General features: G+C 44.5%; 1 protein-coding gene across 7 annotated transcripts in view; it reads right to left on the bottom strand.

The window, feature by feature from the left end:
- Nucleotides 1-6,587: 6,587 nt before the first annotated feature.
- The window catches only part of LOC106586808 (E3 ubiquitin-protein ligase Midline-1), a 79,722-nt gene continuing 70,500 nt past the window's right edge, over nt 6,588-15,809 (bottom strand). For all 7 annotated transcript variants that reach the window (XM_014174481.2, XM_014174480.2, XM_014174478.2 and 4 more), the window contains 6 exons: nt 10,746-10,894; nt 10,516-10,643; nt 9,765-9,908; nt 8,937-9,098; nt 8,391-8,598; nt 6,588-8,148 (listed from right to left, as the gene is read on the bottom strand). In XM_014174481.2, the coding sequence (XP_014029956.2) occupies nt 7,800-8,148; nt 8,391-8,598; nt 8,937-9,098; nt 9,765-9,908; nt 10,516-10,643; nt 10,746-10,894 (1,140 nt within the window). In that variant the 3' untranslated portion in view covers nt 6,588-7,799. The remainder of the gene's footprint in view (nt 8,149-8,390; nt 8,599-8,936; nt 9,099-9,764; nt 9,909-10,515; nt 10,644-10,745; nt 10,895-15,809) is intronic.

Here is a 15,809-nt window from a genome sequence, read left to right as displayed (position 1 = left end):
GGTGGTCTGCTTGAAACATGTAGGTATTGCAGACTCAGTCAGAGAGAGGTTGAAAATATCAGTGAAGACACTTGCCAGTTGGTCACGCATGCATTGAGTACACGTCCTGGTAATCCATCTGGCCCCGTGGCTTTGTGAATGTCGACCTGTTTAAAGGTTTTGCTCACATCGGCTACTGAGAGCGTTATCACACAGTCATCCAGAACAGCTGGTGCTCTCGTGCATGCTTCAGTGTTGCTTGCCTGAAATCGAGCATAAAACGCATTTAGCTCGTCTGGTAGGCTCGCGTCACTGGGCAGCTCGCATCTGGGTTTCCGTTTGTAGTCCGTAATAGTTTTCAAGCCCTGCCACATCCGACGAGCATCAGAGCCGATTTAGTAGGATTCAATCTTAATCCTGTATTGACGCTTTGCTTGTTTGATGGTTCGTCTGAGGGCATCGCAGCATTTCTTATAGGCATCCAGATTAGTGTCCCCCTCCTTGAAAGCGGCAGCTCTAGCCTTTAGCTCGATGCGGATGTTGCCTGTAATCCATGGCTTCTGGTTGGGATATGTACCTACGGTCCTGTCACGGCTGTCAAAAGGAGAGGACCAAGGTGCAGCGTGTGTGTAGTTCCACGTTTTATTTACTCTGTGAAACGATGCAATACATCAAATAACTGAATAGACAAAACAACAAACCGTGATGCAGAGGAGAAACAAACACTACTCAAAAATAATCACCCACAAAACTCAGGAAGAAAAACCCCTACTTAGGTATGATCTCCAATTAGAGACAACGAGGACCAGCTGCCTCTAATTGGAGATCATCCCAAACAAACCATCATAGAAATACAAAAACTAGAACCTAAGAACATAGAAATAGAACACATAGAATAAGCCCCCCTGTCACGCCCTGACCTACTCTACCATATAAAATAACAGCTTACCATGGTCAGGACGTGACAGGTCCCTGTGGGGACGACGTCGTCGATGCACTTATTGATGAAGCCGATGACTGAGGTGGTATACTCCTCAATGCCATTGGATGAATCCCGGAACATATTCCAGTCTGTGCTAACAAAACAGTCCTGTAGCGTAGCATCCGTGTCTTTGACCACCTCCGTATTGAGTGAGTCGCTGGTACTTCCTGCTTTAATTTTTGCTTGTAAGCAGGAATCAGGAGGATAGAATTACAGTCAGATTTTCCAAATGAAGGGCGGGGGAGAGCTTTGTATGCATTTCTTTATGTGGAGTAAAGGTGGTCTAGAGATTTTTTTCCTCTGGTTGTACATGCGACATTCAGGTAAAAATTTGATAAAACTCATTTAAGTTTGCCCTGCATTAAAATCACTGGCCACTAGGAGCGTCGCTTCTGGGTGAGCGCTTTCTTGTTTGCTTATGGCCTTATAGAGTTGATTGAGTGCAGTCTTAGTACCAGCATCGGTCTGTGGTGGTAAATAGACGGCTACGAATAATATAGATGAGAACTCTCTTGGTATATAGTGTGGTCTACAGCTTATCATAAGGTACTCTACCTCAGGCGAGCAATACCTCGAGACTTCTTTAATATTAGACATCGCGCACCAGCTGTTATTGACAAAAAGACACACACACCCAAAAAGACGCACGACCCCATTGAGGACACTCTTTGACATTGTTTCACTAAACAGAGGAATGACATAACCCAAAGCATCAATTTGCATGACAGCATAGAAGCACTCACTGCTGTTGCCCATGGCTCCTAGAATTAGATTAATAAGAATGTCCTTTTGGTATCTGCTACCTGGGTGGAGTTGAGGTGAGAATTCTTGGCTAGGTAACCGACACTGTTAGTATGTGTAGATTGTAATATGTGTGTTTTACCTGCTACCATACAGAGAGAGTGACATATACCACCAGGTGGAGCCCTGGATCAGATTTTACATCCAATAACTGATTTTTCCACAACCTAATGATATAACTAGGCATACGGAACACTTCTGTATGACTCTCAGAATTACAATAATATCAGACAAAACCATATCAAACTGTACTGGTTTGTAAATCAACATAGGCTGTGCTGAATGTATTTTTTAAAAGAGGCACTTATACAAAGAGCAATCCCAAAAATACTGTCTGTGGAATTTTTGTGAAAGCAAGAACCCTTGAACCAGACTGACAGACTCATAGACGGCCATGTATTGTGTCTAATCAACCACTTTATTATGACGGGGTATGAGACAGTTTTTGCCCCCAGCATGCAGTCTGTCTAGACGTGGATCGATAAGTCCCAAGAAACTTCAGAGATCTGCATCTAGTAATGACAAAAATATTAGGCATACATATCACTAGTTTTGTCTGTGTTTCCTTCTCTGTTGTTTATTTTTTGCGCTGTTTTCAACCAAACAATCTGCTTTCATTTATGAGAAATGTTTATTTTCATAAGGGGCTCCTGAGTGGCGCAGCGGTCTAAGTCACTGAGCCGCTAGAGACATCACTACAGACTCTGGTTCCATTCCAGGTTGTATCCCAACCGGCCGTGATTGGGAGTCGCATAGGATGGCGTACAATTGGCCCAGCGTCATCCGGGTTAGCTCATTGTAAATAAGAATTTGTTCTTAACTGACTTACCTAGTTAAATAAAGAATAAATAAATAAATATATATATATATAAAAGACTGGGGGAATAAAGGAGAAAATTCAATTACATGATTACATAGATAATGTTCTTCTAACAGAATGTTCTTTCTTTGTTGTGGTAGAAAAACAACCAATTTACCGTCAGTTAAAATATAATGTTCTTGCCCAACGTTGATATGTTCCATGTTTCTTTGCTATTCCCTGGAAAAATGGTGACTGTACTGTACAGTATATCCAAGACATATAATCCACATCCGATCATATGTTTCAAATAATCATTTGATATAAAAATCACCTGATATTGTTGCTTAATAAGTCTTTCCATTATGTGTTATTCATTAATTTTATTTTATTTATTTATTTATTTCACCTTTATTTAACCAGGTAGGCAAGTTGAGAACAAGTTCTCATTTACAATTGCGACCTGGCCAAGATAAAGCAAAGCAGTTCGACAACATACAAAAACACAGAGTTACACATGGAGTAAAACAACATACAATCAATGATGCAGTAGAAAAAAAAATAAGACTATATACAATGTGAGCAAATGATGTGAGATAAGGGAGGTAAAGGCAAAAAAATGCCATGGTGGCAAAGTAAATAAAGTATAGCAAGAAAAACACTGGAATGGTAGATTTGTAGTTTGAAGAAAGTTCAGAGATAAAATATAAATAATATGGTGCAAAGGAGCAAAATAAATAAAATAAATAAATACAGTAGGGGAAGAGGTAGTAGTTTGGGCTAAATTATAGATGGGCTATGTACAGGTGCAGTGATCTGTGAGCTGCTCTGACAGCTGGTGCTTAAAGCTAGTGAGGGAGATAAGTGTTTCCAGTTTCAGAGATTTTTGTAGTTCGTTCCAGTCATTGGCAGCAGAGAACTGGAAGGAGAGACGACCAAAGGAGGAGTTGGCTTTAGGGGTGACCAGAGAGATATACCTGCTGGAGCGCGTGCTACAGGTGGGTGCTGCTATGGTGACCAGTGAGCGGAGATAAGGGGGACTTTACCTAGCAGGGTCTTGTAGATGACCTGGAGCCAATGTGTTTGGCGACGATTATGAAGCGAAGGCCAGCCAACGAGAGCGTACAGGTCGCAGTGGTGGGTAGTATATGGGGCTTTGGTGACAAAACGGATGGCACTGTGATAGACTGCATCCAGCTTGTTGAGTAGGGTATTGGAAGCTATTTTGTAAATGACATCGCCGAAGTCGAGGATTGGTAGGATGGTCAGTTTTACGAGGGTATGTTTGGCAGCATGAGTGAAGGATGCTTTGTTGCGAAATAGGAAGCCAATTCGAGATTTCACTTTGGATTGGAGATGATTGATGTGAGTCTGGAAGGAGAGTTTACAGTCTAACCAGACACCTAGGTATTTGTAGTTGTCCACAAATTCTAAGTTAGAACCGTCCAGAGAAGTGATGCTGGACAGGCGGGCAGGTGCAGGCAGCGATCGGTTGAAGAGCATGCATTTAGTTTTACTTGTGTTTAGGAGCAGTTGGAGACCACGGAAGGAGAGTTGAATGGCATTGAAGCTCGTCTGGAGGGTTGTTAACACAGTGTCCAAAGAAGGGCCAGAAGTGTACAGAATGGTGTCGTCTGCGTAGAGGTGGATCAGAGATTCACCAGCAGCAAGAGCGACATAATTTATGTATACAGAGAAAAGAGTTGGCCCAAGAATTGAACCCTGTGGTACCCCCATAGAGACTGCCAGAGGTCCAGACAGTAGGCCCTCCGATTTGACACACTGAACTCTGTCAGAGAAGTAGTTGGTGAACCAGGTGACGCAATCGTTTGAGAAACCAAGGCTACTGAGTCTGCCGATGAGGATGTGGTGATTAACAGAGTCAAAAGCTTTGGCCAGGTCAATGAATACGGCAGCACAGTATTGTTTGTTATCGATGGCGGTTACGATGTCGTTTAGGACCTTGAGCGTGGCTGAGGTGCACCCATGACCAGCTCTGAAACCAGATTGCATAGCGGAGAGGGTGCGGTGGGATTCGAAATGGTCGGTAATCTGTTTGTTGACTTGGCTTTCGAAGACCTTAGAAAGGCAGGGTAGGATGGATATAGGTCTGTAGCAATTTGGGTCAAGAGTGTCACCTCCTTTGAAGAGGGGATGACAGCAGCTGCTTTCCAATCTATGGGAATCTCAGACGACACGAAAGAGAGGTTGAACAGGCTAGTAATAGGGGTTGCAATAATTTCGGCAGATAATTTTAGAAAGAAAGGGTCCAGATTGTCAAGCCCAGCTGATTTGTAGGGGTCCAGATTTTGCAGCTCTTTCAGAACATCAGCTGAATGGATTTGGGAGAAGGAGAAATGGGGGAGGCTTGGGCGAGTAGCTGTGGGGGGTGCAGTGCTGTTGAATGCAGTAGGGATAGTTAGGTGGAAAGCATGGCCAGCCGTAGAAAAATGCTTATTGAAATTCTCAATTATAGTGGGCTTATCGGTGGTGACAGAGTTTCCTATCCTCAGTGCAGTGGGCAGTTGGGAGGAGGTGTTCTTATTCTCCATGGACTTTACAATGTCCCAGAACTTTTTAGAGTTGGAGTTGCACGAAGCGAATTTCTGTTTGAAAAAGCTAGCCTTGGCGTTTCTAACTGCCTGTGTGTATTGGTTTCTAACTTCACTAAAAAGTTGCATATCGCGGGGGCAGTTCGATGCTAATGCAGAACGCCACAGGATATTTTTGTGTTGGTTAAGGGCAGTCAGGCCTGTGGAGAACCAAGGGCTATATCTGTTCCTGGTTCTAAATTTCTTGAAAGGGGCATGCTTATTTAAGATGGAGAGGAAGGCATTTAAAAAAAATAACCAGGCATCCTCTACTGACGGGATGAGGTCAATATCCTTCCAGGATACCAGGGCCAGGTCGATTAGAAAGGAAAGGAATGGAATGGAAAGGAAAGGAAAGAAATACAGTATGTTAAAAAACATTGTGTTTGAGACTACAGCTGTAGAATGTTCATCAGTCATCAAACAGTACACCGTATTGATGAAGCAATTTATTTGTTTCCTTCTTTTGAAAAGCATCTTACTGTATGACTATTTCAACACCATCGTTGCTACATAATGGCCTCAGGGCGTTCCGGACTGCTGTTAACCCCATTCTGTGTCAGATTGCGTGCAAATCCACTGTTCTCTCAATGCTCTGAAATGAATAAATGTTCATGCAATAAAATAAATAAGATTTCTTGAACCATGTTTTCAGTGACTTAGATAACTTGTTAATCAGTCGGCATGGTTAGAATGTCTTTCTATCCCTCTCTCTCTGGGACTGTATCACTGAAACAACCGCCAACCTCGGTGAAGCCACAAGCCAATACTTTGTCCAAGATTAAAGGCCAGATTGAATATATTCCTTAACTACTGCACCTGCTATTTTCACCCTGTATACTTTTATTTAAACAAATAAAGGTATGTTATTGTACTGTTTAAATACCTTGTTTTTCAGCTTGTATAATGTTATTTAGACAAATAAGTGTATGTTAAGCTACTGTGTAAATACCACAAATGCACATTTGATCAAATTGACCAGCAAAACATTTTCAGTCTTTAAATATTTTTTTTTGTAAACAAATTATTTACAGACGTCTCCAATCAACATCATTCTAGCTGGACTGTGTTTGTGCACTCGGGATCTGTCATGATCCATGTCACGACGGTGTCTGATGGTGAGGTCACAGTAAGTTCAAATCTTTTTTTAGTCTAGTACTAGTTGAAAGGATCGGGGTCCAGTGGTCTTACTGGAGGATAAAAAGAGATGTCAGAAGGAATCTCATCACAGTTTAATCGTTGTTGTACGATGCTGAAGTGGTCTGTAGAATAATAGCCATACAGCCACCTAACATTCATGAGACCTTATAATCGGTGAAATGAATCTAAGCCAAAAAATATCAAGTGGTTTTCTTTGTTTTGCCTACAGTGTGTGTCTGAATTAAATGAAAATTACAGTTAAGATTAGGTAGCAGACAAATAAAAAGCATTATCATTACAATTCACACTTTATTTATGTAATTTTATTACATTTTTAACAAGGAATGCGGGAAAATAATGATGCATCGAAAAAAGTCAAATTGCTCAAATATGTCCCAGCATATGAACATACCGAGCCAATACGTGAGAAGAAAACAGTAAGGTATTTACAGAGATTGCACATGTTTCTAATTACAATTATTAAGACATTTCTGTATTGAAATTTCACTTAAAATGGCTTTTCTTTAAAAGTATACATTTTCAACATGAATCAACTTTTTTAACATCGCAGTGCTTTTTTTTGACAAAGAGATGAAGAATTGTGTCTTTGTGAGTTTGTCAATTATAGTCAAGTTGTCAGTGCATTAGAAGTGCTGTGATTTTAGAATTGTAAAAGCGGCAGATTAACTATTAAAAAAAAACTCTTAACATGTTTATTTTCACAAACATCATCCTAATTCATAAGAAAAATCATAGCGAGGATCTCGTATGAAACAGAAGATTGTAGATGAATACTCCTGTTATAACTGCTCTGTAATCAGAGGAACTGGTGTCATGATGACATGTCAAAATAAACATGTTACACGTAAAACATTTATCAACATGCTGCTAACGATTGATACATGGACGAAGGTCAACAATCTACTGTATGTGTAAAAATGAAATAAGCTCATCTCAGGGATTTTCATTTTGTTTTATTTAACTAGGCAAGTCAGTTAAGAACAAATTCTTATTTACAATGACAGCCTACCGGGGAACAGTGGATTAAACTGCCTTGTTCAGGGGTAGAACAACAGAAAGACATATTACCTTGTCAGCTTAGGGATTCGAACGAGCAACCTTTTGGTTACCGGCCCAACGCTCTAACCATTAGGCTACCTGCCACTGCCTGCTTAAAAATACAGTAAGTTTGACTGAATTTCAAAACGTTATACCCACCTTCCTCTCTAAGCGCATCCCAAAATCAACAAGCATAAATAGCAGTGAATATTAATGTGTTAAGCAAGAAATAAAATCTACAATATTTTTTAAAACCCAATAAATGGTTTCCATAAATAATAATACAAAAAAATGTATTTGCTTCTATAAGAGCATGATTGGAGACTGGAGGACCATGGCTTTGTTCTGTTTTATACAGCATGGATGGTGTGACACAAAGTGAGCCAGGTGAGGCTGAAGTGGGTCTGTTCTGCTCCCTTTGTGTCTTTGTGTTGCATTAGCTGGTCTGTTAATCCTGGCAGTCTGTCCCCTCGAGGTGGTCTGGGATGGGCAGCCCCGTGAGAACAGTCAGACACTTGTTCCACACGTTGAACACGGGACAGACTGGCTGGGCGAAGGTGATGTCGAACGTGTACAGGTGCTGTGAGCCGGCGCCATCGTAGAAGGCCAGGGAACCGGCGTCGTAATCCAACAACACCCCCACGCGACGCAGGTGGGGGGACGGCTCGATGGGCATCTCCTTGCTGTTGTGACGAACTACCCAGGAGTTGTTGCATCGAGATAATACCCACGAGGCCGAGTTCTTGCCGATCCACTCGTGTTTCGGTGCTGACTTGTAAGCAACGCCCACAGCAAACCTGATGAAGATAGAAATATAGCATGTTAATGGGTCCTTCTCTAGTAGAGGTAAAATAGCACCTGTGGGAAATGACAGGAGTCCTAGCGTCCTAGAGATTTTTAGATTTCAAGATCGAGTTTTATTATAGTGTAACAGAGACTGTGATTGGACTTTCCAATCTGAATCTCACACACACACACCTTTGTCTCTCCACATGTTCTGGTCTGAGGTATCTCAGGCACGACTGGTCCATATTCTTACCATGTGCTCCCTCCTATCAAGGCCTCCCAGTAGTGGCGCCCGCTGTCGATGTACACATTCCCTGTGACGCCGTAGCTGCCCTGGCTGGTGAAGCGGTCCTGAGTGTGGCTCTTCTTGGATGACGTCTCGTCCCGCTCCACTGTCAGGTTGTCATGGGAGACCTTCAGCTTCTTATGAGCAGACTTTGGGTCCAACTTGAACGGTTGACCTGTGAATGGACCATAGATTAATTAAGAAATAAGGCCAGAGGGGGTGTGTTACGTGGCCAATATATCACAAACCCCCGAGGTGCCTTATTGCTATTATAAACTGGTTACCAACGTAATTAGATCAGTAAAAATACATGTTTTGTCATACCTCTGGTATACGGTCTGATATACCACGGCTTTCAGCCAATCAGCATTCAGGGCTCGAACAACCCGGTTTATAATTTAACCGTAAACAATAGTAAATACGCTAGTAAATAGTAAATATCTCCATATGTCAATATCTCCTAAGACGCTTGATGACGTCAGCACGGTACAGCTTTTGGAAACTCTGACATACTGTTGGTCTTGAGCTTCCCAGGTACACTGCTGCGACTCCCTGCCTGGTTGATAGCTTTGACCATAAAGATGTACTTGGTGCCACACTGGAGTCCATGCACTGTGTAGTGGTTCTGCTTGATGTTGGGCACAATCATCCAGCTGTCCGCTGAGTTACACAAAGCTAGACCACAGACAAAGTCAAATCAGTTAAATAACAGGAGCTACAGACCACTGGATTGTAACAAACACACAAATGTAACAGACATTCGTTGACATAACAACAATTAATACTTTGTTGTCATCAAATCAAGATTGTGGTAATTCTATCATCTGTACTGTCGTAACCTCTTACGGCTGTTATTTCTCTGCGTGACCCGTCGTACACAATAACATTGCCAGTTCACTGTAGTATGAACAGGCACTTGGGCAGAAGAGGGCCAATTCCTTGCAACCCTTGCTAGGGTGATCTGTTCCAACAGTCTGCCACTTACATGAGCCGCAGGGAAACACAAACCTCCATCTGGATTGGAATCCAGTCTGACTCAGGCTATATACTCTGGCCTGGATCAGTCTCTAGCAGAGATACACAGCAGAGATCTCTGATATCTTATTATCGTCTTATTATCCAATGAAAGGAAAGCATGGTTGTTGCCGCCCTTCTGAAATGAAAAAATCCTTTATTTGATCGGGGTAATGTAATGACCCCCCCCCCCCAAAGCTATTCACAGCAGGAGCCACTCAGATAGTCTACCTTTCATGATTTAACAGTTTATACCACAACAGGCATACTGTACAGTCACACAGCAAACTGTACTGAGGAGATCTAGGACATGCTTTGTGTACATACTGACGACATTGGCTTGTCCGGTGAAGATGGCATACTGCAGTTCATAGGAGACGACACAGAACTCATCATCAGACGTCCAGTGAGCAGTGACGGTGTCGTACGATGCCGTACATAATTCCTCACGGATTATTGGGGGATTTGGTGCTGAAAATAGAAATATTTAGTTGTTTTTCTTCACGTCTCTGGTGTTTGTCAGTTATTTAAGACAACAATGATGAACAGTAGACATACTCACTACAGTACATTGGATTTACAAAAAATATATATATTTATGACCAAAAGGGGTTGGTAAATTAATTCTAGTCCACTCTTGCAAGGCGCTGTGACTTCATTAGCCAGTTCGCAATTGTAAATGGCTACCTGGCTAAATAAAGGTTAAATATATAAAATAATAAAATAAAATTGTTCTGTGTGATTCAGTTGGTTAAGTTACTGGCCATAAAGTTAATAAGACATCCTGTGGAGAATTCCCTAAAAGCCAGAACAATCAAAATCCAATTCATTCAACTGTAAACGAACACCAAACTGTCAGTTTACACCTGTAGTTTACAAAGCATGTGACAAAAACAATTTGAGAAGCTACAGTGTCGATTTTTTTTTATATTTGACTGCTGGAGAAAATAGATAAACAGAGAAATTGCACTGTACCAGAATGTCCCATTTCAGATAGACCTGAGTTATAGATATGTTCTCAATATATTTCTGACTGAAAAGATGGAAAAAGATGGATAACAGGTGGAACTGCGTTCACCTGTGAGGTAATCCAAGCTTTCCAGCATTTTCTTTTCCCTTGTAAAGTCCAACGCAAACGTATCAAAGGTGTCATTCAGGTTTATCTCCGGGATCAGGATCTGCGAGGATGCTGTTGCCATGGACACTCTGAAACACAACGATATATAATTATCTCGTTACAACCTGGGACTCTGTCAGTTTAGACTGTTTGGAGCGTTATCACAACAATCAGCTGACTTGATAGGTCACCTCTCGCAGATGCTTTTGGCTGTTTGTAGGAAGCGGGTGTGGTCTGTCTCTCTCAGGGTGTGATCTGCCTGAGTGATGAGGGATGACGATCTCTCGATGATCTGCTTGCAGGTGGCGATTTGCTGGGCTAGCTTCCGCAGCCGGATAGCCTGAGAGGAAACAGTGGATTATTGAATACCCCGGTGCAGGGACAGACCAATAGACTGCTGCTACTGCGGCTTCAGAAACGACTGTGCTACAGCAGGTTCAATAGAGTTGACAGTTCTTTATTTAAAAGGTCACAATCGAGAGGTCATTCAATTGTACATAATCATCTCACCATTTTTCTCGAATTCAAAAAACATGCTTTGCGTGTTTTTATCTAATCAAATTTGCATCGACCATCATGATTAGCCAAGTGATCAACTTTGAGGATGGAATGAGGAGCATCTACATCATCCAAAACATCACCATGGTAACGGAATGTGCCTGCTTGCCCCCTCTGTCCGTCTTCAGGGAGCAGAGAGGAGAGAGCAGAGAGGGGAGAGCAGGAAGCAGAGAGGAAAGAGGAGAGAGCAGAGAGGGGAGAGCAGGAAGGAGAGAGCAGAGAGGGGAGAGCAGAGAGGGGAGAGCAGGAAGCAGAGAGGGGAGAGCAGAGAGGGGAGAGCAGAGAGGGGAGAGCAGGAAGGAGAGAGCAGAGGGGAGAGCAGAGAGGGGAGAGCAGAGAGCAGAGAGCCAAGAGGAGAGGAGAGAGGAGAGAGGAGAGAGGAGAGAAGAGAGAAGAGAGGAGAGAGGAGAGCAGGGAGCAGAGAGGGGAGAGCAGAGAGCAGGAAGCAGAGAACAGAGAGGAGAGAGCCAAGAGGAGAGGAGAGAGGGGAGAGCAGAGAGGGGAGAGCAGGAAGCAGAGAGGGGAGAGCAGAGAGGGGAGAGCAGAGAGGGGAGAGCAGAGAGGGGAGAGCAGGAAGCAGAGAGGCGAGAGCGGAGAGGGGAGAGGAGAGAGCAGAGAGCCAAGAGGAGAGGAGAGAGGAGAGAGGAGAGAGGAGAGAGAAGAGAAGAGAGAAGAGAGGAGAGAGGAGAGCAGGGAGCAGAGAGGGGAGAGCAGAGAGCAGGAAGCAGAGAACAGAGAGGAGAGAGCCAAGAGGAGAGGAGAGAGGAGAGAGGGGTGAGCAGAGAGGAGAGATCAGAGAGGAGAGATCAGAGAGCAGAGAGGGGACAGCAGAGAGGGGACAGCAGGAAGCAGAGAGGAGAGAGCAGAGAGCAGGAAGCAGAGAACAGAGAGGAGAGAGGAGAGAGCAGAGAGCAGGGAGCCGGAAGCAGAGAGGGGAGAGCAGAGAGGAGAGAGCAGAGAGCAGGAAGCATAGAGCAGAGAGGGGATAGGTGAGAGGAGAGAGCAATGAGCAGGGAGCAGAGAGGAGAGAGGAGAGAGCAGGGAGCAGGGAGCAGAGAGGGGAGAGCAGAGAGGGGAGAGCAGAGAGCAGAGAGCAGGAAGCAGAGAACAGAGAGGAGAGAGCAGAGAGGAGAGGAGAGAGCAGAGAGGAGAGGAGAGAGCAGAGAGCAGAGAGGGGAGAGCAGGAAGCAGATAACAGAGAGGAGAGAGGAGAGAGGAGAGAGCAGAGAGGAGAGGGCAGAGAGCAGAGATGGGATAGGTGAGAGGAGAGAGCAATGAGCAGGTAGCAGAGAGGAGAGAGGAGGGAGCAGGCAGCAGAGAGGAGAGAGGAGAGGAGATGAGAGAGGGGAGAGGAGAGAGCAGAGAGCAGGAAGCAGAGAGGGGAGAGCAGAGAGGGGAGAGCAGAGAGGGGAGAGCAGAGAGGGGAGAGCAGGAAGCGGAGAACAGAGAGGAGAGAGCAGAGAGGAGAGAGCAGAGAGGAGAAGAGAGAGCGGAGAGGGGAGAGCATAGGAGAGAGCAGAGAGGGGAGAGCAGAGGAGAGAGCAGAGAGGGGAGAGCAGAGGAGAGAGCAGAGAGGGGAGAGCAGGGAGAAGAGAGCAGGGAGAAGAGAGCAGAGAGGAGAGAGGAGAAAGGAGAGAGCAGAGAGGGGAGAGCAGAGAGGGGAGAACAGAGAGCAGGGAGAACAGAGAGGGGAGAGCAGAGGAGAGAGCAGAGAGGGGAGAGCAAAGGAGAGAGCAGAGAGGGGAAAGCAGAGGAGAGAGCAGGGAGAAGAGCGCAGAGAGGAGAGAACAGAGAGCAGGGAGAACAGAGAGCAGGGAGCAGAGAGCAGAGAGCAGCCTCCTGACTTTGAAACGAGGCACGGGGCGAGGAAGGAAGCAGTGTTCCTCAGAGGGGCCAGATCACAGGAAACAGGTCTGATATGGCTCTGACACTGAACATGGCACAGCATGCCAGCGACACCCCCCCCTCCCCAAGCCCTCTCTAATGACACTTAATGGGGGGAAAGGAAGGGAAACCACTCAAGGAGCAGATGCATAATGCTGTGCAAACTCTCCTCCATTACTACAGCATACTGTATAGCACACACAAAACAAAGCTGCTCTAGTTCGATCAGTCACATAGCGATGACCTGACAACACTGATTTTCATCAAATAGGAATTCCAGAGTAAATGATGTTCGTCATACATTCCATTAAAGAAGCAAGCAGACTCTTGCTTATGTTTGCCTCTTGAGGTACGTTACAGTGGCACTGGGGCTCCCGAGTGGCGCAGCGGTCTGAGGCACTGCATCTCACTGCTAGAGGCTTCACTACCGATACCTTGGTTCCATTCCAGGCTGTATCACAACCAACTGTGATTGGGAGTCCCATAAGGCGGCGCGCAATTGGCCCAGCGTCGTCCGGGTTAGGGTTTGGACGGGGTAGGCCGTCTATTGTAAATAAGAATTTGTTCTTAACTGATTTGACTCGTTAAATAAAAGGTTAAATAAAGGTTAAATAAAGGTTCAATAAAATAACACAGTCAGTGGAAGCTGTGCATGTCTAGCAGAGATGTATGGCACGGTTACAACATTCATCCTCAGCCTTTATAGAGGGCTAGTAACCAAAAGGTTGCTGGATCGAATCCCCAAGCTGACAAGGTAAAAATCTGTCGTTTTGCCCGAGCAAGGCAGTTAACCCACTGTTCCCCGGGCACTGAAGACGTGGATGTTGATAAAGGCAGCCCCCTGCACCTCTCTGATTCAGAGGGGTTGGGTTAAATGCAGAAAGACACATTTCAGTTGAATGCATTCAGTTGTACAACTGACTAGGTATCTCCCTTTCCTTTTTCAACCTTGGAGGCAGAGGAAGAAGAGGTCTAAGCATGCCGGCTCCGAAGAGTTAGACATCCTGACCCATCTGCCCTCCTCTGTAACCGTCAAAACATACTATTGGCTGGGAAATATTCACAGGCACTTATAAAACCCTGGGCGATGTACAACGATTCCAGGCACAAACAAATCTGGGCCTAGACAAAAGGAATTGCCATCGGTCACAACAAGGTGGAATATTGTCATCAGTCACAACAAGGTGGAATCAGAATGTTGCCATCAGTCACAACAAGGTGGAATCCGAACGTTGCCATCAGTCACAACAAGGTGGAATCAGAACATTGCCATCAGTCACAACAAGGTGGAATCAGAACATTGCCATCAGTCACAACAAGGTTGAATCAGAACGTTGCCATCAGTCACAACAAGGTGGAATCAGAACATTGCCATCAGTCACAACAAGGTGGAATCAGAACATTGCCATCAGTCACAACAAGGTGGAATCAGAACATTGCCATCAGTCACAACAAGGTGGAATCAGAACATTGCCATCGGTCACAACAAGGTGGAATCAGAACGTTGCCATCAGTCACAACAAGGTGGAATCAGAACATTGCCATCAGTCACAACAAGGTGGAATCAGAACGTTGCCATCAGTCACAACAAGGTGGAATCAGAACATTGCCATCAGTCACAACAAGGTGGAATCAGAACATTGCCATCAGTCACAACAAGGTGGAATCAGAACGTTGCCATCAGTCACAACAAGGTGGAAACAGAACGTTGCCATCAGTCACAACAAGGTGGAATCAGAACGTTGCCATCAGTCACAACAAGGTGGAATCAGAACATTGCCATCAGTCACAACAAGGTGGAATCAGAACATTGCCATCAGTCACAACAAGGTGGAATCAGAACATTGCCATCAGTCACAACAAGGTGGAATCAGAACGTTGCCATCAGTCACAACAAGGTGGAATCAGAACGTTGCCATCAGTCACAACAAGGTGGAATCAGAACGTTGCCATCAGTCACAACAAGGTGGAATCAGAACGTTGCCATCAGTCACAACAAGGTGGAATCAGAACATTGCCATCAGTCACAACAAGGTGGAATCAGAACATTGCCATCAGTCACAACAAGGTGGAATCAGAACATTGCCGTCAGTCACAACAAGGTGGAATCAGAACGCTGCCATCAGTCACAACAAGGTGGAATCAGAACGTTGCCATCAGTCACAACAAGGTGGAATCAGAACATTGCCATCAGTCACAACAAGGTGGAATCAGAACATTGCCATCAGTCACAACAAGGTGGAATCAGAACATTGCCATCAGTCACAACAAGGTGGAATCAGAACATTGCCATCGGTCACAACAAGGTGGAATCAGAACATTGCCATCAGTCACAACAAGGTGGAATCAGAACGTTGCCATCAGTCACAACAAGGTGGAATCAGAACGCTGCCATCAGTCACAACAAGGTGGAATCAGAACGTTGCCATCAGTCACAACAAGGTGGAATCAGAACATTGCCATCAGTCACAACAAGGTGGAATCAGAACATTGCCATCAGTCACAACAAGGTGGAATCAGAACATTGCCATCAGTCACAACAAGGTGGAATCAGAACATTGCCATCAGTCACAACAAGGTGGAATCAGAACATTGCCATCAGTCACAACAAGGTTGAATCAGAACATTGCCATCAGTCACAACAAGGTGGAATCAGAACATTGCCATCAGTCACAACAAGGTGGAATCAGAACGCTGCCATCAGTCACAACAAGGTGGAATCAGAACATTGCCATCAGTCACAACAAGGTGGAATCAGAACATTGCCATCAGTCACAACAAGGTTGAATCAGAACATTGCCTTGTTACTGATT

This window comes from Salmo salar, chromosome ssa25, assembly GCF_905237065.1.
Source record: "Salmo salar chromosome ssa25, Ssal_v3.1, whole genome shotgun sequence".
Taxonomy (NCBI): Eukaryota; Metazoa; Chordata; class Actinopteri; order Salmoniformes; family Salmonidae; genus Salmo; species Salmo salar.
This window is presented reverse-complemented; position numbering and strand designations above follow the sequence as displayed.